The sequence below is a fragment of the Eleutherodactylus coqui genome, chromosome 7 (assembly GCF_035609145.1).
Source record: "Eleutherodactylus coqui strain aEleCoq1 chromosome 7, aEleCoq1.hap1, whole genome shotgun sequence".
NCBI classification, from domain to species: Eukaryota; Metazoa; Chordata; class Amphibia; order Anura; family Eleutherodactylidae; genus Eleutherodactylus; species Eleutherodactylus coqui.
The window spans coordinates 73,244,079-73,267,400 of record NC_089843.1 but is presented as its reverse complement, the minus strand read 5'-3'; the positions used below and the strand labels follow the sequence as shown (position 1 = coordinate 73,267,400).

Here is a 23,322-nt window from a genome sequence, read left to right as displayed (position 1 = left end):
CCCCCTCTACTCTTCCTTAGTCAGACCTCATCTGGAATACTGTGTCCTGTTCTGGGCACCCCACTTTAAAAAAGACATAGACAAACTGGAGCAAGTTCAGAGAAGAGTTACCAAGATGGTGAGTGGTCTGTAAATCATGTCCTATGAGGAACGGTTAAAGGATCTGGGAATGTTTAGCTTGCAAAAAAGAAGGCTGAGAGGAGACTTAATAGCCGTCTACAAATATCTGAAAGGCTGTCACAGTGCAGAGGGATCAGCCCTATTCTCATTTGCACAAGGAAAGACAAATTAGATATTAGAAAAAACTTTCTGATAGTGAGGGTGATCAATGAGTGGAACAGGTTACCACGGGAGGACTTCAATGGAAGTGTTCAAATAAAGGCTGGACAAATATCTGTCTGGGATGATTTAGTGAATTCTACATTGAGCAGGAGGATGGACCCGATGACCCTGGAGGTCCCTTCCAACTCTACCATTCTATGATTTTTTGTTATTACAGATAGGGGCATAAGAGGAAAGTTCTTACAGAAGGAGGCATAAGGCATGCATTATTACAGATCTGGGCATAAAGGAGAGCATTATTACAGATGGTAAATGCTTTATTACAGATTGGGGCATAAACTGGAGCATTATTACAAATGGGGAATGCATTATTACAGAACGGACATAAGGGGAAGCATTATTACTGATGAGGGCTATAAGGGAGCTTCATTACTGTATGGGGATATAAAATAGGGCACTGCTACTGTGTGAAGAGGACAAACAGTGGCACTTACTGTGTGGTGCTTAATTACTATCTGAGGCACTATAGATGGGGAGATATTGTAGAGGTGTGGACAATGTATGGACCGTGCTGGAAAAGTAAGGAATCAAAGATGTCTGTATACCATATCCTGAACACACAAGTTGTGGCTGGGAGAGGTCATCATAGTTGTCTGGGCCAAACAGAGAAGAAAAAAGAAAGTGAACATTTGTAGTCAGAAAGGATGTCACCTGTGATCACTGGCAATAATGCTACTGTGATCACTTATATGGTCTTCAGAGTACCTGTGTAGAGCTGGTATTTACTGCTATATGGTCACTGTATGGGTGTAATATTGGTCTGTATTTTTTTTTTTTTATCTGTCCATTTTTTACTCTTATTCTTTTATTTTCATGGTACGTCCCTGGTTGCCTGGCAAGCTATTAGCCCTTGCCAATGGTAGCAGATGAACAGACGCATGGTGTGGACAACAAATAAGAAGAAAGGTAGACCCCAGTGGTCAGTACTTTACAAGGATTTTTCAGCACAAAAACAACCTTTTCAGGATCTGTAAATAAAGCAATTTGCACTTTTGCTAGTTAACATGTTGACGAACACAAACACAAGTTCTTTCAAAGTACAGTGACTGTTTAAGGGTGGGTTTAGACGTGACAGGGTTCTTCCACAGCACATTTTGCTGTGAATCCAGGGAGAACGCAGCCATATTATAGCCATGTGAAACCAACCTCAATGCAATTTGTTTTAAATGCAAGTGTGAATTGATTCACAGGTTAAAAAAGTTAATTAGCCATTTTGCCACCTTTGACACTGTGTGAGCTAAACCGCCACTAATAATACAGTGTTTGAATTGTTTGGCAAAAATATTTTTCAATGTATGCAGTCTATTACAAACAGTTAATAGAAATATATGAGCAAAACACAGAAGGCACTTATGTCGACAGGGATTCGGATGTATCTCTTATGAATTCCAATGTGTATGCAGTCATAAAGTAATGATCCCTCATGAGTTGCTATGGCAGTTGGATATTTTATTGTAAGGGCTATAATTGCTGTGTGTGTTTTGTAATAAATATCTACACACAACAGAGACTTGCATTGTGGTAAAGGACCTCTTCCGTCACCTTGCTGTGTACTTATTTACTCGTGTAATGATTCATGCTTCAGAGCAGTGGAAAATTATTAATACATTGTAAGATTTGCTTTGATGTGAATGCAATGGGGATGGGTGAGAAGAAGGGAAATTACTCCTCATGTCTTCAAGCCGCCGAGCAGCGCTTTCCATTAACAGTCTGACAGCATTGTTCAACACAAATAAAACCATATGTCTGCTTATCATACACAAACAGAATATCATGGGGATGTGATCTCATTTAGCGGAGCTAGCTATGCAAGACTGTAACTTCCCACAACATTCAAACATTAAGAGTATAGTATACATGAATACGTACACCAAAGATCCCCGACTTAACGTCTGTAAATATAAATATATAAATAGTTTATGTTCCAAATTTACAAACTTTCATCTGTTTGCATAAAACCAAACAAGAATAATTTAAATAGATTAAATATAACAAGCAGTTTTTCCAAATTCAGCACAAAATGCTACTTCTCTACTTTTAATGGCTACTGCTGTCTCAGAATTATTCAAACCCCCTGTATAGAATCCTGCATAAGAGCACACATTTGCAAATCAAGTGTTGTCTCAAGGACACTTGATGCAACTACACAAGAGCTTCCTTAGTTGCATCAGGTGTGCTTGAGATAAAATACATCAAATACCTGAACTGGCTCTGGTTTTGTTGACCGTGCCATTTGACTGCATGTTGGAAATATGGCTAAATCAAGAGAGTGGTCCAAAAAGGTAAGAGAAGAGATCATTGCCTTGCACAAGTAAGGAAAAGCATACGAAAAGATAGCAAAGCTATTGAGTGTTCTTAGAGATAGCAAAGGCACAAGTTCGGAGTTAAAGAAAGACTGGCTACACTACTTGCTTGAAGCAGAAAGTAAAAGCTGTCACTGGTTGTCACCAGATCCCTGAGATGGAAGCAGGAAGAAAAAACCCTCAAGTGACTGTCAAAGATCCATAGCAAGGTTAGGTGACAGCAGATACTGAGGTACATAGCAATAGAAATTTATGGTGCAATAAAATCCAAATTCCTTTATTCCTCCCTAACAGTTAACAGCAGCAACATTTTGACCCTATCTGTTTTTTTTTAAACTTAGCAGGTAGGCACAGGAAGGCACATACTAAACACTGATGATTTTCATGTCTAAACACTAAGGCCGCATGTCCACGGGCAAAAGAAGAATTAAAATCCGCAGCGGATTTTAACTCTTTTCCCGCCTGCGGATCCGCACCCCATAGGGATGCATTGACCACCCGCGGGTAGATAAATACCCGCGGATAGTCAATAAAGGGGTATTTTAAAAAATGGAGCATGTAAAAAAACGTGACATGCTCCATTTTCGTGCGGGTCCTAAAATAAGAATAACTTACCCGCAGCGGACCGGGCACCTCTTCTCTTCCTCACGACTGGATCTTCTTGCTTCGGCCCGGCGGATGTGCTCGGCGAATGCACGCGGCACGCCGCCGACTTGCCGAGTAAATTCGCCGGCCGAAGAAAGAAGATCCGGCCGTGAAGAAGAGAAGAGGTGCCCGGTCCGCTGCGGGTAAGTTAATTCTTATTAATTCTCCTTTTCAGCGCTCATGTCCGCGGGGCAGGAGGGACCCGCTACAGATTCTCCATGGAGAATCCGTAGCGGGCCTGATTTTCCCCGTGGACATGAGGCCTAAGAAGTACACCTCTATTGGCCCAAAAGCACAATAAAAGTTGGCTACAATATACTCAAAACCATATAAATAAGCCACTGAAGTTTGGGGATTCTGTTCTGTGCAGCAATGTAACAAAACTGGATTTTTTGGGGCCTATGGACCAGCAGTATGTCTGAAGGAAGAAAAATGAAGCATATACTGAAAAGAAGAACACCTGTCTACAGTAAAGCATGGCGATGGCTGAGCGTTGCTCCAGGGCTGCTTTGCTTCCTCTAGCACTATCAACTGTGAAGGGCAAGATGGATTTGATCAAATATCAGGAAATCCTAGGAGAAAATATAATCCCTTCTGTGAGGAAGCTTTAGCTTGGGCGTCTGTGGACCTTCCAGCAGGACTATGATCCTAACCTTACCTCAAAGTCCACCAAGGCTTGGTGTCAGAAGAAGTCCTGGAAAATTATGGAGTGTTTGTCACGCGAACTGCATAGAAAATCTAGGCCATTGTCTATAAAAATGGGCAAAAATCCTGATACGATCAAAAGCTGGTGTCTGGCTATGCATCATGTTTTCAGCAGGTCATAAGAGCTCTACTAAGTACTATAGACACTTGTCATGGAGAGCATGAACAATTCTAAGACGGCAGTAGTCATTAAAAGTGGCATTTTATGTTGAATATCAGTGAACTGGAGGCCATTGTCTATGGGCTAAAATTCCTGACACTGACAAAAGCTGGTGTCTGGTTTTGCATCACATCTTTTACATGTCATAACTTGAAGAGGATGAATAATTCTGAGACTGCAGTAGTCATTAAAAGTGTCATTTTGTGTTGAATTTGTAGAAATCACTTCTTATATTAGATTATTACAATTGTTCTCGTTTGCTTGGTTTTTGCAAACAGCTGAAAGTTTGTAAATTTGGCAAATATATCTAATTTGCAATGGTATATTAAATAATTTGATTGCAACTGTTGCTTTGTTATTGCTAATGAGATTGAAAACACACAACACTTTAGCTTCACTAACTGAAAGGCTCTGTATGTACTAAGCCACAACATTGCCTTAATACAATTGCATGGATCAATACATTTTTAAACACCACTGGATGCAGCCGCCTGGATGACTTTTATTTCTAGTACAGATAATTGTATCTAGAGAAATAAGTGATGTTTTCCTTCCCATCTGTTGCTCAGTCAGACTCCTCAGCTTTTTACATCATTGGTTTTCAAAGATAGATGTTATTTAGAGCACTTCATGCAACCACAGTCTTTAAAAAAGACAAATAACACTTGAAAGTTGACATATTTGCAGATGGTTAGCAATATACCAGCAAGTCTACAATAAATACTAATCAAACTGCAATAAAAGACACTTAATACTTGATAGCCAAAAGATTCATAAGTATAGATAGAAATGTTCCAGAATACTTCTAGAAATAAATAGATTTTAATTGCAGCTTCTGGGAGAGTTGAACTGTATAAACCACTAAGATCTTGGAAATCTGACAATATAGAACGGTTGGTGGCAGCACAAGAATAATAAAATCCACAGTGTAAGGCTTCTTTCACACGAGCGCATATTGGACGGCCATTTTCACGGGCGGCCAATATACGCTACTTTGGGGGCAAAAAAACTAGTGAACGGGCGCACAAATCAAACATTTGTGCACCCGTTCATATGGTCTGGTGAGGCCGGCGCATATATGCCGACCTCACCAGGCCATCTCCCATTTCCCCTCCCTCCCCATCGCAGGCTTAGCTCTCTTCCTCCCCGCTTGTTCTGTGCAATAGGAGGGGGCGGGATGGGGGCAGAGCTAAGCGCCGATCTGCCCCGCCTCCTCCCATTGATGGCTATGGACAAGGGGTGGGAGAGGGTGGGCACTTAGCTCCGCCCATGTCACGCCCCGTGTCCATAGCCATCAATGGGAGGAGGCGGACGGATCAGCACTTAGCTCCACTCCCACCCCGCCCTTTTGCACAGAACAAGCAGGAAGGAAGAGAGATAAGCCTGCAAAACTCTGCTAAACTCCTTCTCACCTACGGCTGCTGCCATGGGTTCCCATAGGAGCCCATGCAGCGGCCAACGTATTTCGGACCAAAACATAGTTCCAAGACTATGTTTTGGGTCCGACGTAAAAACGCCCGGAGCTATATTGGCTTGGCCGGGCGTTTTTACATCTCACAAATACACCCATGATCTGATGCATTGGAATCCAATGCATCAGATCAAAGCGCATATCGGCCGACAGTGAAAACGTCCGGCCGATATGCGGTCATGTGAAAGACGCCTAACAGTCAGTCATAAGATCTCACTCTTCCATATCACTTTAGAAAATGCAAGGTATTAATGGTTTGTACAAGATACATCACCTACTGTATATGTGAGAGGGCCTCAGGGTCAGGGATTGGATTCCCGTAACCTCTGGAGAAGGGGACCCTTTGAGGGGTAGGAGGCACTACTGGGAGTGCTAGGCCCAGTTCCTGCAGTGTTACCATTGTCTCTTGGTCCACATATTCAGGTACGGGTGCCAGCAGGGCCTTATCACCTGACTCCAGCTAGACCAGCACAATGAAGGGCCAATTTTAAAAGTAGGCCCAAGGGATCACAGTCACCCATTGCCACCGTGCGTAACTCCGATGCTCTCCAGAGTCTGACACTGATGCAATAAGAATTTAATAATTAACTGAAAAGCACAAGTCCTCAATGTCTTTTCCCAGCTGGCAGGTGTATTCAAGCACAAATAATTTCCCATTTACCAGGCAGCAACAATTCAGTAATCAAGTCCTCATAATCAGTCTCTTACCCGGGTACCAGGAATACTCATCTGCAGCCGCACTAGATTTCACTGATGTTATCGGGCAAAAGGAGAGGGCAGGGAAGCGAGGAAGAAGCAGCCTCTCTGTGCCACTCAAAGAAATACTAGACTTTGTTCAAATGAGTCTGATTAGTAAAGAGCTCCAACCCATAGGGCCTTTTTTCTGCACCACACAATTTTCTCACTAACCGGATACCGTGCACCTTGCTCAACAGCGTAGCGGCACAGACTGAGCACTTCCTGTGCCTTCCTACTCAAGAGAAACACTCCTTGTTCCCATCCCTCTAAGACCGGCTTCACATGACCGGGGCAGATTCCACATGATGGATCCCGCAGCAGATTCTGTCTGTGAAGTCAGCTGGCGACTCTGCGTAACTGTAATTTCTGTATTGCGGATGACCGCAGACACTTGCCATCGGTCATGGGCAGTACAAATTTTTTTTTTCAAAATTTCAATTTCCCGCACCCTTACTAAGCGATGGCGTGGGTACCCGCAACCCATACACAATGTTAATTGCGTATAGGCTGTGGGTTGGATGGCCTTTCTTGACTTCAATGGAGGCCATCTGCGCAGAGCCCGCAGCAAAATAGAGTATGCTGTGATTTTTCCTCCACCCGTGGAATACAAAATTCATATCCGTGGGTGTAAGCGAAAAACCGAAAGTACATGCCTTTCAATGCGTGTGATTTGCTGCAGATCCTCCGTGCAGACGCAGTTCGTGGATTCTGCAATAGGAATCTATTCGTGTGAAGCCGGCCTTAAAGTCACAGTGCATAATCTTCACACAGCAAACACCATAAACAATCATCATATTCCCCTTACGTATATTCCTTACATCATTCAAATATATTAAAGCACATCCTTTCCACATAGCAAAACTCTACACAATATGGTATAGGCAAAGCAACAAAAGAGTAGCTGTCTTGGTCACAACTATATTTGAAGTATATCTACACAATTGTTTTTTCCGCTCCCTCAGCACCTACAAAACCTCAACAAACATATTTGGATATCTTAGTAAGACATGCAAAATCCGATGCTGGGTTCCAACCACCATCTGGCTGTTCTTGGCAGATGGAACCAGAAATTCTACAATTCTTCAATATATGCCTCCAGGCTTTGTACTGAATTGATCGACACTAGCGGATCTCCACAATAGCTTGGAGATAAGTTGATGTCATCTATTGACAGGATTCATTGTTACTGATCAATGGCATAAACATATTAAACATGCTGGTTAGCTAACAGAGGCAGTAAGCCTGTACTTTTTTGAATAACAAGGCTATAAGGACCATTTAGGGAATTTTTGGACTGTAAACAATAAACTAATAATTTAATGAAAGTAAACCAAAAAGTGGAGCTATTCCATAGTTTAAAAAATTTGGCTGGGATTTAAATAAAGGTGTCATTTTTCTTCATAAACAGCAGCAAGCATGCCCGTGGGCTATGTCTAGAATTGCTACATAAACAATAGCAAGGTCTAAAATATTCCTGAGCTTGAGGCTAGGTGCCCTCTTGACGTAAGTGCATATTGCACTCGATAGACTCGTGTTGGACAGCACATTGACAATAGTTTGTTTGCTGTCTGACATGCACGGACACAGCATATTCAGATGCAATGGCATGTCCTATTTCTTGTCCATGAAACAAAACAGGAATAAGGCATTCCATGGGATTTTTTTAAACCACTGGTCTGTGTGAAAAAATGTCCATATGCATAGACCCATGGGCTATAATGAGGCCATGTGCCATCTGTGAAATTATATGGACACCAAAAGGGCTTACAAGTACTCTGCAAATGTTTTTAGAAGGCATGGAAAAAATGCTGCAAAGTAAGAATGCTTACAAAAATTGAAGTTTTAATAGTTTATTTTTGTCAATTAACAAAATGCAAAGTGAATGAACAAAAGAGAAATCTGAAGCAAATGAATATTTGGATTGACCGCCCTTGGTCTTCAAAACAGCTTCAATTCTTCTATGTACACTTGTACAAAGTCAGGGATTTTGTAGGATTATAGTCGGATATATGATTACGCAGTTATACCAAACAGGTGATAATGATCATCATTTTTCAACTATGCTACCAAGTTGAGGTTGTGGAAGACAGTTTCATGTTACAAGTCGTACACCACAGTAAGACTGAGCACAGCAACAAGACACAAGTTACTAATAATGCATCAGCAAGGTCTCTCCGAAAGCAGACTGTTCAAGCTCTTTTAAAGAACCACAAAGAAACTGGCAAAGTTAAGGACTATAGACACAGTGGGTCAAGGAAACGTAGTGCAACAAATGAGGGACACATCATACTAACTTCCCTTCGAAATTGGAAGATGTCTAGCAGTGCCTTCTGCTCAAAGCTAGTAGAAACCAGTGGAATCCAGTCTCACCTATCTGAGAAGTCTGGCCAGAAGTGGTCTTCACAGAAGAATTACAGCCAAAAAGCCATAACTTCAATGTAGAAACAAGGCCAAGTGACTTAACTATGCATTAAAACATAGGAACTGGGGTGCAGAAATATGGTAGCAGGTGCTCTAGCCTGATGAGTCGAAATGTGAAATATTTGGATGTAACAGAAAGCAGTTTGTTGCTGAAGGACTGGAGAGCGATACAATAATGAGTGTCTGCAGTAAACAATGAAACAGGGTGGGGGTTCCTTGAATGTTTGGGGCTGCATTTCAGGAAATGGAGTTGGGTATTTGGTTAGGAATGAAAGGGTCCCCAATGCTGAAGAATACAGGCAGATACTTTATGGAATACCATCAGGGAGGCATCTTCAGCAGAACAACAACCCAAAACATGCAGCCAATGTCATTAAGAACTATCTTCAGTGTAAAGAAGACCAATAAGTCCTGAAAGTGATGATATGGCCCCACAGAGCCCCTCAACATTATCACATCTGTCTGGGTTTAGAAGGAGTTCAGCAAGCCTATATCCACAGAGTATCTGCGCTTGGTTCTCCAAGATGTTTGGAATAACCTCCCTGCCGAGTCCCTTGAAAAACTGTATTCAAGTATACCAAGATGAATTGATGGTGTTTTGAAGCCAAGGGCTGGTCACACCAAATATTGATTTGATTTACATTTCTCTTTTGTGCATTCAATTTGCATTTTGTTAATTGACAAAAATAAACTATTGACACTTCTATTTTTGAAAGTATTCTTACTTTGCAGCCTTTTTTCTACACCTGCCTAAAACTTTTGCAGAGTACCATAGTTTGCCAAATTCTTAGCCCATAGACAACAGTGGGATGCCAGGTTTCAAAATCTTTTTGTAAAAAAAATAACATTTTCAAGCAGCATATACTAGAAAGAAACATGTCATGAGTGACATTTAGCCAGAAAGGTCATCAAGCATGTGGTTGACTAAATGCATCCAAAAACATACGTTTCTATTGATAGTCTGTTATCTTATGTGAAAACTCAAACATAAAGCCCACTGAGAAAAGCACACCCTCTCTGCTTTGCATAGTGGCACAATTAATTTAACGCAGTATTGCCTACAGCAAGAGAACTAATTAAAAAAGGAAGTGTTAGTTTTCCTAATCGTCAAGTTTCAGGACTGTGTTTGCATCTTACAAAAAAAAAAAAAGCGTAATAAAACTATTTGTACAAAGTTTACTCCAAATCAATAAGTTCTGTAAGGACATGAAGAAAATGAGGCTCATGGGACAGGGAATTTGAGACATAACATTTCATTCTCAATTAGTGGTCAAGTAGATGAGTGAAAGATCAACGATGCTGCAATTTTTCAACATGATTGTTTATCTCAATGTGTCTGCAAGGGCCAAAGGCCTAAGATTCTTGTCCCCTATTGCAAAATCTGTTTAAGGACCCTTATGGTACAGTTCATTTAGTGAATTTCCATTCATAGTGTAGTACAGTGGATTATATTAAAGGGGTTTTCAGGGACTAAAAAAAATATCTAATGGTAGTGAATGATGAAAAAAAAAATCACGCTCGCTCCTTAAATTACTCCCAGTTCAGCACAACTGCCCTACTCCCTGGCGTTCCAATCCCAAAACATGCTACAGTTCATTGTACACATGACTACTCATCCAGTTAGGGGCTTCAACAATATTTTCATATAGATCATGTGACTGCTGAAGCCGATGATTGGCATCTTCAGGGATTAGAGCAACAGGGTCCAAGATGGCTGTGGTAGACCTGGGGGCCATTTAAGAGGTGAGTATGGCTTACATTTTATTTTCCACCATTCTCGTACCATTAAAAGTTTTTGCAAGGCCATACATCACATGCTCCCTACTGTTTAGTCAAACTATAACTAATTTGAGTCAAGATGAAAGCATTCCTTAGAATAATAGACTACAGGTATTAATGAGGGTTTGGTTGAGGCAATTCATAATGCAGGAAACATGTGATTTATGTCCCGATGGTTGGGCACAAATGTTTGTTTGCTGTTTATTCATCAAGCCATTTAAAGCTGCATCTGATCAGCCAACAAATGAGCAAAGTCTTGTTGGTCGGCTGATTAGATCTTTTCCATGACTGAGAAAATCATTATTGTTAGCAGCAGATCTCCCAATGTAAATGAGGGATGTGTTGTTGACAGCAATGGAAGTTTATGGGCAAGGGCATAACTTTAGGGGATGCGGTTGCACCCAGACCCAGGAGCATAAGAAGGCTCATAATGTCTCTTTTCTCCATATGGGGAGCCCAGTACTATTAATAAAGAATTATAGTTGGGAACCTTGTTACAAGTTTTGCAATAAGGCTCAGAAGCTTCAAGTTACACCCCTGGTATGGAGGATGTACAATCATATGAACAATCATTTGTTCCTTACATATTTTAAATCAGCCTTTGTGAAGGTCAGTTCAAGGAGTGTCAATTATGTTGAGCAGTGTGCGTCATCAGGAAGAGCCCACACCTGATAGGAATCCATGTCTGCTGGCACCATGGTGTAATTTTTGCCATCTTATCTTTGTGTCCCAAGACCTTTCAGCTTCTAGGACAAGTTAAGTATCTTGTAAACTTATCTTTTAAATCTATTAAACAGTCTTTCTGCTGACATCAAGCGTAGCACTGAGCAGGGACCCAATGATCCTAAGGAACAGATCAATGCCTCAAGCCAACTCAGTTATAAGATCAATAAAAGATTTATTGCAGTATAAATAAAAATAAAGGAGTGTAAAAGAATAATAGATACAGTAAAAAATGTACAAGATTCTTAGCTTACCCGGAGAACAGGAAAATAAGACGGCAAAAATTGTACCACGCTGTAAGCAATCAAGAACAACTCCCTGGTGTAAGCCTTCCTGGCATCTTAACACTTTCCGATCCAATTTGTATTCTGGTTTTCCTAGGGGCCTTACTCTTTTTCTGCCGCTATACAATGGCGCTATCTGCTGGCTAAAGCCAGAACTGCATGAGGTGAAACGTTGGATAGGCTCCAACAGCAGAGAGGTTGGCAATATACAGTAGGAGAACCCCAACGGACGTCTTCCAGCATTGGAGCTGTACAGCCTTAAATTATAATGTCTTCAGACGTCAGACAGTGGATTGGAAAGAGTTAAAGGTCTTTTACATGGCCCAATGAGCAGGCAAGAATGTTTGCTTGAAGGTTCTTCTGTCTAATCACAAAGTCATTAGAGATGAGCGAACGTACTCGTAATGAGTACTTACGCACTCGAGTACCGCCATTTTCGAGTACTTCAGTACTCGCGCGTAAAGATTCGGGGGGCGCTGGGGGGCGGGGAGAGGCGCGGCGGTGCGGGGGGTAGCAGCGGGGAACAGGGGGGAGCCCTCTCTCTCTCCCTCTCCCCCCCACTCCCCGCCGCAACCCCCCGCGCCGCCACGGCGCCCCCCGAATTTTTTCGCCCGAGTACGGAAGTACTCGAAAATCGCGGTACTCGGGCGAAAAAGGGTCGGGGCCGAGCACGTTCGCTCATCTCTAAAAGTCATGTAAATATGTCCACAATCAACCGATGATTGAGCAAATACTTGTTCATCAGCTGGTCATGTCTGCTCGTGGACTGCACATGGAGACGTGCAGCTGACCAACTATAGCTCTATGGGGACGAACAGTAATAGTAAGGATCATTGGTTCCAAAACAGCAAACCTCTGCAGTGTGTGAACAGCAGTAAAGAGCAAAAATTGGCATAGTTTATCAATGGCCCTTATTACAATGGGACAATTCTCGGCCTGTGCAAAGGAGTTTTATTGTTCTCTTATAGAACAGATAATCATGTGCTTTCAGCCATAAGAAACCCCTAATGAAATCTCCTTCTAATACCTACAGTCCATTTTTCAAAGAACTGTTGATTCAAACTTGCAATGCCTAGACTAAACAGCGAGAAGCTCATGATGTATGGCATTGCAGTTTCATAAATGCTGTATGTGTCAAACAACAGATCATGCAACAGAATCTGATTCAACAAAATGAAAAGAGTCACAACCTTAAATAGATTTTCCGGGACAAAAAATAAATAAAAATCTAATACGGTAGCCCCATCTAGATTAAAGATGAAGGAGCGATGATGTATGGCCTTGTAGTTTCAGAAATATGTGTTAAATAGCATATTGTATCATGGAATCTGATTTCACCAAATTGAAAAAGTTACATTAATCTATTCTACTGTACTGCACTCTGAATGGAAAAAGTCACAAACTTCACTCTAGTACAGCCCCCCAAAAACCATGGGGCCATTTATATGGCAGAAGGGCCTTACTTCCCCCTCAGACACCAGTGACTTGGTGCAACTGATACCTCTGCACCCCCTATAGTTATACCTCTGCCAAGGATGTAAAGATCCAAGGAACGATGGTTAAAGGAGATGTCCCGCGCCGAAACGGGTTTTTTTTTTTTTAAACCCCCCCCCCGTTCGGCGCGAGACAACCCCGATGCAGGGGTTAAAAAAACCACCCGCACAGCGCTTACCTGAATCCCGGCGGTCCGGCGTCTTCATACTCACCTGCTGAAGATGGCCGCCGGGATCCTCTGTCTTCATGGACCGCAGGGCTTCTGTGCGGTCCATTGCCGATTCCAGCCTCCTGATTGGCTGGAATCGGCACGTGACGGGGCGGAGCTACACGGAGCCCCATAGAGAAGAGGAGAAGACCCGGACTGCGCAAGCGCGGCTAATTTGGCCATCGGAGGGCGAAAATTAGTCGGCACCATGGAGACGAGGACGCCAGCAACGGAGCAGGTAAGTATAAAACTTTTTATAACTTCTGTATGGCTCATAATTAATGCACAATGTACATTACAAAGTGCATTATTATGGCCATGCAGAAGTGTATAGACCCACTTGCTGCCTCGGGACAACCCCTTTAACAATCTGCAGAGACCTGATCAGAAAATGAAATATATATGTTTTCAGAGGCTTTGTAACTTGAAGCTCCTGGGCCCCAATGCAAAACCTGGAACGGGGCCCCCAACTATAATGCTTTATTCATAGTACTGGACTTCCTATATGGAGAAGAGAGGCCTTATGGGCCCCCCAAGGCTCCTGGGCCCGGGTGCAACCGCATCCCCTGCACCCTCTATAGTTACGCCCCTGTATGTTTTCTAAGTGCATAATACTTAGTATGCAAAGACTATATGCAAAAGTAGCAGAGTACCACCAGTTTTACCTCCTTGAGATTTGCTGAATATAGAAGCCAAGCAGTGATATTTTAAGCTGTTTAAGGCCTCCTGTTCATGGGCGATTCTTCATTGCATTATCCGCGGCGATAATCCGTATGTGGGTAACGCATAAAACGCTTTCAATAGGATAACTATAGAAAGCGCAGGCGATGTACACGAGCGGAAATCCACCGAGATTTTCCACTCGTGTGTAAAAATCACGGCCTGACGTAATTTTCCGCGATGACCCTATCATTTTCTGCGTCGAAAATCCCCTTGCGTTAAAATGCAACGCCCGTGGACAGGCGGCCTAATATTTAGCCTTTGTTTAGCCTTTGTATGGGTCATTTCATCCCAACATTGTAAATTATTTGTGAAAGTGATGTCATCATGACTGATGCTGTGAGATTATCTGCAATTACTGACATCAATGGTCTATGGCATTGTATTTAATTAGTGGAGGTGGTTTCCAGTTAAGACTTTGCAATTGCATTTCTATGGCAAGTCCAAAAGGCTCAGTAGATTCCTTAATGATAAACTTTGAATGCTATTCTTCTGTATAACCTCTTTTTAGATTAAATGTGATATTACAAGGCACACATCAGGGCCGGGAAGAGGGGTAGGTGTTTAATATGGGGGTTAAATAAGTTGTCTGTAGTAATTTTGAGGTTGGAAAAGGGGTCTAATACTTTTGAGGCTGGATAAAAGGTCTATTATGGTAATTATTGTGCCTGATTTGGGGGCCAGTGAAAAATCTGCAACAGAGACCCACATCTGCTATGTGTCATTTATAATACTGTTGTCTTGTTTTGTGGCAGAGGGGACTTTGGGCATCTTCAGGCTCAAGGGCCAAAAATTTTGAGACTGGCACAAATTTTGGTTTTCACAAAGTTTGCTGCTTCACTGTTTTTAGATCCTTCAGTCAGATTTTTCTATGGTATACTGAAGTACAATTATAAGCATCTCATAAGTTTTTAAACTTTTATGGAACCGTAAACTGTGAACTGTTGTCATCAGGCCCATCCTTCTTTAATCATTATTTGATGGAAAATCATACTCAATTTCAAATCTAGAACTTTATGCATCAATCTAATACACCCTGTGAAATTATTCTTTGGGCAGGAGATGGCTATTTAGCCTATGATTGATGTTCAGGCTGACCTAGCTGGTAGGTGTTTTATTGTTATGTATGTTCGTTTGTTTTTTTTGGCCTTGGGCTATTTTTTAATGCATTTATTAAAAGTTATATTTTAGGAAGAAACTTAGTTACACAGTGAAGCACTTTTTGAGCTAGTCCTATCCTGCTACAGTGATATATATTTATTGACAAATACATCAAGTTTAGGTAAGACTATTTACAGTGTTGACCCCCTGGTCAATCCTCAAAAAGCGGATGGACAAATAAAAACACAGACATTGTGATAAACTCCAGGCAATGATTAGGCAAGAATGGGTTGCCATCCATTAAGATTTGACCCAGAACCGTATATCCAGCATGCAAGGGTAAAATGCAGAAGTCTCAACAATGTAAAAAGGTCCGACACTGTAAATATTGAGTCTTTGCCTGAACTAGATGTATTTGTCAATAAAAGTTTGACATGCTTATAACTGAACTTCAGTGTACCATAGAAACATCTAACAAAAAGATTTATGAATACTAGGGCAGAAACCACAATTTGTGTCAGTGTCAAAACTTTTGGCCACAACTGTACATCTGCACCCACTATAGCGATGCCCCAGCTAAAGATGTTTCGGCAGCAAATCCGCAAGCTCTGCAGTCTTCAAGAGAAATCGTCAGAACGGTCTGGGTCAAAAGGAGTAGAAAAGTGAAGTGAGTCACCAGATTATTTATTCTACCTGTGTCTTTTTCTTTTAACATGTCTTTAACTCTGTCATTAGAGAGTAGGGTAGTTTTTAATCGATACTGGAGGTTGCAAGATAGGGAATCAATCTGCCTAATCTGCCTACAGCGCTAAATCACCTTGTCCTGGAATTGATGCCCATGCAGTAAATGGGTGACCATCTATAATGTAGTGATGCCAAGTCTGCCGCTGTGGAAGCCTTCTTTGCAGCAGCTCTCCACTTTGGCTCACAGTGAGCATTCTGAAGCTTGGAAACCCACATGTATATAGTCCCAAAGCCCTAATAAGGTCATATACAGTAGAAGGGGTTGCTCTGATTTTGCAACTCCTACAGGCTAGGGATGGATATTTATAACACAGATTTAGTATTTCACAAACCGTATATTCACTCCTCATCCCTTTAAGAGCAAAGGATCGCTTTTTGTTCTAAAGACAGCACCACCATTGTCCATGCTCTTTCTCTGGTATTGCAGCTCAACCCCATTCCCTTGAACTGCAAACCTGCCTAACCTAACTAATTATGCAGCTATTTTGGATCGGGCATATAAGACGAACCCCAACTGTCGACTTATACGCTGGAAATATGCTGTAGAAAAAAAATCAATACTTACCTCCCGCGACGCTGACTAACTTAGCGCTGCATCAGCCAATGAAAGCTGGCACTGTGTTAACCAATTACAGCCATTCAATGATGTTATCATTGGCTGACGTTGCGCTTAGTTAGCCAATCAGAGCATTAGATTTCCGGATTCAAGCCCCGCATCCAGAAAGCAATGGTCTGTTGGCGTGGAGGAGGGAACGACAGCCTGCAGCAGCTCTGCAGATCATTGCAGAACGCCGCGGGAGGTGAGTATTGATTTTTTTTTACAGCATATTCCTGGCATATAAGATGACCCCCGACTTTGGAGAAGATTTTCCTGGGTTGAAAAGTCGTCTTATACGCCGGAAAATACGGTATATTTCACTTTATTTCATTATTTTTCTTAATTCCAATAGGGGTCTTCACAATGTAATCTGCTCATCGTTTCTATAAAGTTTTGGTATATTCAATAAATAAAGTAATAAACTGACAGGCAATCTATTAGTCTATGTCTTTGGAACAGCTTAATAGGCATATAGCTATGGCCGGCCACCTTTGTTAGGGCCCCGGCTGCCACTGTAACCCATTGGCATGTTACATCAGGGGGCACCGATGGGATGACAGAGGACACACCTACTGTCTGAGCACCTAGATGCTGTGATTGCTATTGGCCATGGTATCTAAGGAGTTAATGCAGCAGTGCTTATGTGCTGGATCCTCCCTATGGATGTTGCTGTACAGTACAGTTGCGTTCCCATGGCCCAGCTGCAAAATTGGCCATGCGCACCTTAAAAATCCAGCTTCTGCATAAACACAGTACTAAATAGTTAAAAGCATACCACTTGGATATTTAAAGTTAGTCTGTGGTACGAAGTGGTTAGGGAGGTATTGTAATTTAAAGGGGTTTTCTGAGACTCAAATATTGACAATCCAAAAAAAAGATGGCCGAGTGTCGACCAAATAACTATGTATAAATATATCAGGGACAATACAGAGATCTCTCATCATCTGTTTATACCCAGGACTGTGACTGTATCAAGGATCGCCCTCTACGCCTAGAGGAAAGAAGGTTTCTACACTAACATAGAAGGGGGTTCTTTACTATAAGAGCAGCAAGACTGTGGAACTCTCTGCCTGAGGACATGGTGATGACAATTTCGATAAAGGAGTGTAAGAGGGGCCTGTTTGTCTTTCTTTGGTTATACAATATTATATGTTATAATCACTGATTATCCAGAATTCTTGTTGATCCAGGGATTATTCCGGTTGCCAGACTTGGAGTCCGGAAGGAATTTTTTTCCCTCAAGGCCTCGGTCAGATGAGTGTTTTTTTCTTGCGCACCTATGTGCACAAAAGAAATGCGCTTCATGGATGTGCAAAATGCACGTGACCGAAGCTCAGTGCTACTGGAGCGACTGTGCTTGTAGAAGTGCAGCTGCTCCACGAAGATCCCCTCATCACTGAACACTGTGACAGCACTGTCACAGTGTTTAGTGATGAGGGGACTGCAGCGGGGATGAAAGAATCCCCTGCCATAGCTGTCACAGCTGTGGCAGAGGACCGCAATGTTATCCCATTGCTTTCAAAGGGGCCGGCACTGCTGCCGCCCTATTGACAGCAATTGGATGAAGGCAACCCCTGCAGCGATGATTTTCGGGGAAGGTCTTGAAATATAAGCTGTACCTCGAAAATCATCCCTAGCTGTTAAAAAAATTATGAACTCACCTATAAGCGCTGTCCGGCTCTTCTCCCCGTCCCCAGCAGTCTTCATCTGTATTCTGGCTAATGAATGAATGGCTAAGAACTGCCTGTGATTGGCTGAGCGCTCAGCCAATCAGACCAGCACTTTCCGGAGGCGGGGATTTTTAAATTCCCAGTCACCAGAAAGTGCTTCAGAGCAGTGCCGGCATGAAAGAGCAAAGACGCGCCGGAGCCCCGACAGCGGCGGAAGGTGATATATATATATTTTTTTTTTTTACTCCAGCTAGGGATGATTTTCAGGGAAGAGCTTATATTTCAAGCCATTCCCCGAAAAGCACTGCAGGGGTTGCCTGCATCCCATAGCTTTCAATGGGGCCGGCTGCAGTAGCGCCGGCCCCATTGAAAGCAATGGGCATGGAGCTTCGGTCACGCACATTTTTAACATGCGTGGAGCAGGGGGTTTTTTTGTGTACAAAAAAACCCCACTCATCTGACTGAGCCCTCAATGAGCAAAATCAATGTGCAGAATTCTAACATGGATAATCATGCTTGATGTGGTTTTTGAGGCAGAATTCACCATGGAAAATTCTGAGGCAAATTACGCCATGTGAACATATCCTTATAGTCCAGTTTAGCCATACACCTATGTGTCCATCACATCACCAGGAGAGATTTTTATCCACTAGATATAAACAATGAAGGTTCATACTGAATAACAGCAAGCAGAGATCTTGAAAACTGTGAGGAACTGCTACAGAAAATACGTAGCAAAATTGTATTAGTTTTCATTATGCAATGAATTTATGTTTATTTGTTGAAACCAGAATACCCCTCCCACCCATTTTGGGGGATAACACACACAACCTCTGTGATGTATGAAGTTATAACATGGATCCTCAAGACTTCCATTGTGCTCTACTCAATATCACTCCAATATCATCCAGAGCCATATAGAGGTGGAATATCCCACTGGATGCCATTTACAGAGCTACTAGCTATAGGTTTACATTGTTCCTACAAGCTCTAATATCAGACATAGTGGTCATTATACCATTTAGCTCCACAGGAATTAATATATAAAACTATATATATGTATATTATGAATCGTGATGCATTAGTTGAAAGGATTTAAAATACAATAGGATTATATAATGAATACAGATGAGCGAGCACGCTCAGATAAAGCAGTTACTCGAGCGAGCATCGCTCTTCTCGAGTAACTGCATTCTCGTCCAAGCAGGCTCGGGGGAGCGGCGGGGGTGAGCAGGGGGCGGCGGGGTGTAGCAGGGGGGAAAGAGAGAGAGAGATCTCTTTCACTCTCCCCCTCGCTCCACCCCCCCCCCCCCCCGAGCCTGCTCGGACGAGAATGCAGTTACTTCGAGAAGAGCGATGCTCGCTCAAGTAACTGCCTTATCCGAGCGTGCTCGCTCATCTCTAATAATGAATTACCAGCATCCCCTTCACAGAACTGTCCCTTTATTACTGAAGTATGTAATTAACTTTGTTTTCTTTCTGATTTGCTTTTATTTTGATGACTTGTCTCTGTAGTGGTCTTATGACTGTGTTCACTATTGACCAGAAGAAGGGCTGATGATAACTAGCAGGAAATCTAAAAACTAATGCAGTTAGGATTGTAATCTCATGCCTACAGATGTAGCAGAGCCGGAATTCCTATTTGGAATTTTCTCGCATTCTATTGTAGATTATTAGACCTCATCAAAGTACACAGACCGGGAAATGCAATAACTTTTAGATTATAACTGTTGTGGCAGGCAATGATGTCCCTCCATGAAAGTAGTCAGGATGTCATATTGCATAATTAAAATAATGAAGTTATAAAAACTGAAAACTCATAATCAATGTCTACATTATGCAAATGATATTCTTAGAAGCACAATGCAGAGATATTAACTAAGGGAAATGTGGTGGAATATGTGCCATAGTTTAGATACCAACAAGCCACTCTGCCATGGTACTTGTATAAATCAATACCTTAGGTGAAGAATAGCCTTGCCACGGTTTGCCTCAACATAAAGAACACCAGTTTCATCTTTTGACACATTGATAAACAATTTGTTCTCATGGCTTTTGAACAAGATAAGGTCTTGTCTTTGTATATTTACGGTTCAACACACTGTTAACTTACCCATGAAATAGAAAGCAGCACTGCAGACTGTTCTCCCAAATATAAAGTCCTCCAGCAAGTTAGGAATAAGGGTGAAGGGTATGCAGAAAATACAGAGCATGAGGTCACTGACGGCCAGGGACAGTAAGAAGATGTTGGTAACGGTCCTCATCCTCTTATTCCTTATTAGGACCACTATAACCAAGCTGTTACCCAACACACCCAGTAGAAAGATCAAGGAATACAAGGCAATCCTCACTGCCTGGTGCAAATCTACGAAACAAAGATGTGTTTATTTGGATTTATAGATGAAAAGTCATTATTTGTTGTTTATTATACTTCTATTTACAAACACATAAAATGTAACAAACGATAACAACAACTATGTCTAAATGTAGCAAAGTTGTAGATGTCATTGAACTCTTTGGGGTTATGCTGCTTGTGCATCGTAGTAACAGATTCTGATATTGCAAAGAGCTGTGCCTGTTGACACATTCAGCTCTGCTTCATCCTTGAGGTTGCTTGGGAAGATGGTAAGTTAAGATAATGTAGTCGGCTTAACCGTAGTCATTTATAAAGCCAGTTGACAAAGGACAAACTACAAACCCCGCTACACTTGAGATGCTTTGCTAGATCTGTATACTACACAGCTAAAAAACTGATTTGATTGCATGAGCGCCTCTTGTAATGAAAGTTTATCATTTCAGTCAATACACATTTGTAAGGTTCCATTACACACTGATGATTACAGCATATGTTTGATTACAGAGTGTCAGAATTACTTTTTTTTATCAGTGCACACATTGCTTAATTGTGATCGAGTGTATAATAAAAAATCCAAACATCTGAAAGTCTACAATCCGGCTTTCCCAGGCTACAGGTCTTAAGTACTACAAACTAGTTCACAAGCTTTGACTTGTAGTTCCACAAAGCACTCTATGGAACTATAGCACTTACTGTAAAACTATCTGCAAATTCTAACCATACAGTTATGCCCACGTACCTTTGCTAGGGATAGTTGTATTATGCATATAGTCCCCTGCGCAGCTGATGATGGCTCCATTATCGGTGACCTCACAAATGATCCCATTGTCACCTGTGTAATTCTCCACATGAAGGTTATACAGTGTTTCCATGACTGCCAATATGTTCTAGGGTTTATAAGAGACTACTGGCTTCCCATGCCTGTTTGTAAGAAGATGCTTGCTGAGGTCTGAAGCAGAATTCCTATGAGAGAGATGTGTGTGCCGCCCTCTGTGTAGCTCGAACTCCACACGCTGCATGCACTGCACATACAGTAGACTGAAAGGTAACACATTCTGCAGTGTCCCACCCTCTCTGGTTATTGGTCAGGACCTCCCCACTTCTAGTCTGTAAAAAAAAAAAAAGTCTGTTATCAAAAGGTAGAAGACAGCACACCTGACATTTTCTGTTCACTTTTCCTTCTGCTCCGCTCGTATAGTACTGGTGACCAATTACCAAAAAGTGACATTTGAATCGCGGTGTATTATATATAAAAGTTTTAGACGGGTGTGGAAAAAATGCTACAAAGTAAGAATGCTTTAAAAAAAGAAAAAATAGAAATGTTAATAGTTTATGTTTGTCACTTAACAAAATGCAAAGTGAATGAACTAAAGAGAAATCTGAATTACATCATTATTTGGAGTGTCCGTCCTCTATCTTCAACACAGCATCAGTTCTTTTAGATACACTAGCACACAGTTTTTGAAGTAACACGGCAGGGAGGTTGTTCCAAACATCTTGAAGAACCAACCACAGATCTTCTGTGGATGTCGGCTTGCTCAAATCCTTCTGTCTCTTCATGTTATCCCAAACAGACTGGAGGATGTTGAGATCAGGGCTCTGAGGGGCCATCATCACTTCCAGGACTCCTTGTTCTTCTTTACACTGAAGATAGTTCTTAATGACCTTGGCTGTATGTTTGGGGTCGTTGTCCTGATGCAGAATAAATTTGGAGTCACTCAAATGCCTCCCTGATGGTATTACATGATGGGTAAGTATCTGCTGTATTTCTTAGCATTGAGGACACTATTAATCCTGACCAAATCCCCACCTCCATTTGCAGAAATGTTGCCCCAACCTTGTAAGGATGCTACAACTTACTGTTGCCTCGAGACACTCATTATTGTTCCGCTCTCCAGTCCTTCAGCAAACGGACTTGTGTTATAGACAAATACTTCACATTTTGATTCATCAGCCCAGAGCACCTACTACCATATTTCTGCACCCCAGTTCCTATGTTTTAATGCATAGTTGAGCCACTTGGCCTTGCTTCTACACTGAATATATGTTTTTTTGGCTGTAATTCTTCCATGAAGTTCACGTCTGGCGAGACTTCTCTGAACAGTAGATGGGTGTATCTGGGTCACACTGGCACTGCTAGACTTCACTAAGTTTCCTTGGCTGACCAATGTGACTATGGTCCTCAATGTTGCCCAATTTTTTGTGTTTCTCCAAAAGAGCTTGAAGAGCATATCTTGAAATGCAGTCTGCTTTGAAGTCTTTGCCTGGGAGAAACCTTGCTGACGCAGGTATAACTACCTTGTGTCTTGTTGCTGTACTCAGTCTTGCCATGGTGTATGACCTGTGACATGAAACTGTCTTCCACAACCTCACCTTTGTAGCAGAGTTTGTCTGTTCCTCACCCAGTTTTTAGCCTGCTACGCAGCGGTTTCTATTTCAGTTAATGACTGTATTTAAACTAACATGTGAAAATGATGATCCTTATCATCTGTTCGGTATAGTAGGTCAATCATACATTTGACTATAATCCTATAAAGTCCCCAACTTTGTGTACCTAGCAGAACTGATGCTGTTTTGAAGGCAAAGGGTGTTTACAGCAAATATTGATTTGATTTAGATTTCTATTTTGTTCATTCACTTTGCATTTTAGTTCCAAAAGTTTTTATTAAGTTTTCATATTATAGTTGCGTTAAGCTTATTTGAGTCCCCACGCAGGGGGTGCCATAGTATTGAGAAACATAAAACAATAACATAACATATTTATTCTAGGTTAGGATTCCACCATGTTCTTAATGTGTATAGTAGGTTGGTTTAAAGGGGTTGTCTCGCGAAAGCAAGTGGGGGTATACACTTCTGTATG

At 41.8% G+C, this 23,322-nt stretch overlaps 1 protein-coding gene across 1 annotated transcript in view; it reads right to left on the bottom strand.

Annotated features, from left to right (window-relative positions):
- Positions 1-21,414, bottom strand: part of CCKAR (cholecystokinin A receptor) — a 61,869-nt gene extending 40,455 nt beyond the window's left edge. Inside the window, exons 1-2 of the mRNA XM_066574628.1 lie at positions 21,202-21,414; positions 20,220-20,471 (exon numbers count right to left, since the gene is read on the bottom strand). Coding sequence (XP_066430725.1) covers positions 20,220-20,471; positions 21,202-21,334 — 385 coding nt within the window. The 5' untranslated portion in view covers positions 21,335-21,414. The remainder of the gene's footprint in view (positions 1-20,219; positions 20,472-21,201) is intronic.
- Between the last annotated feature and the right edge of the window lie 1,908 nt (positions 21,415-23,322).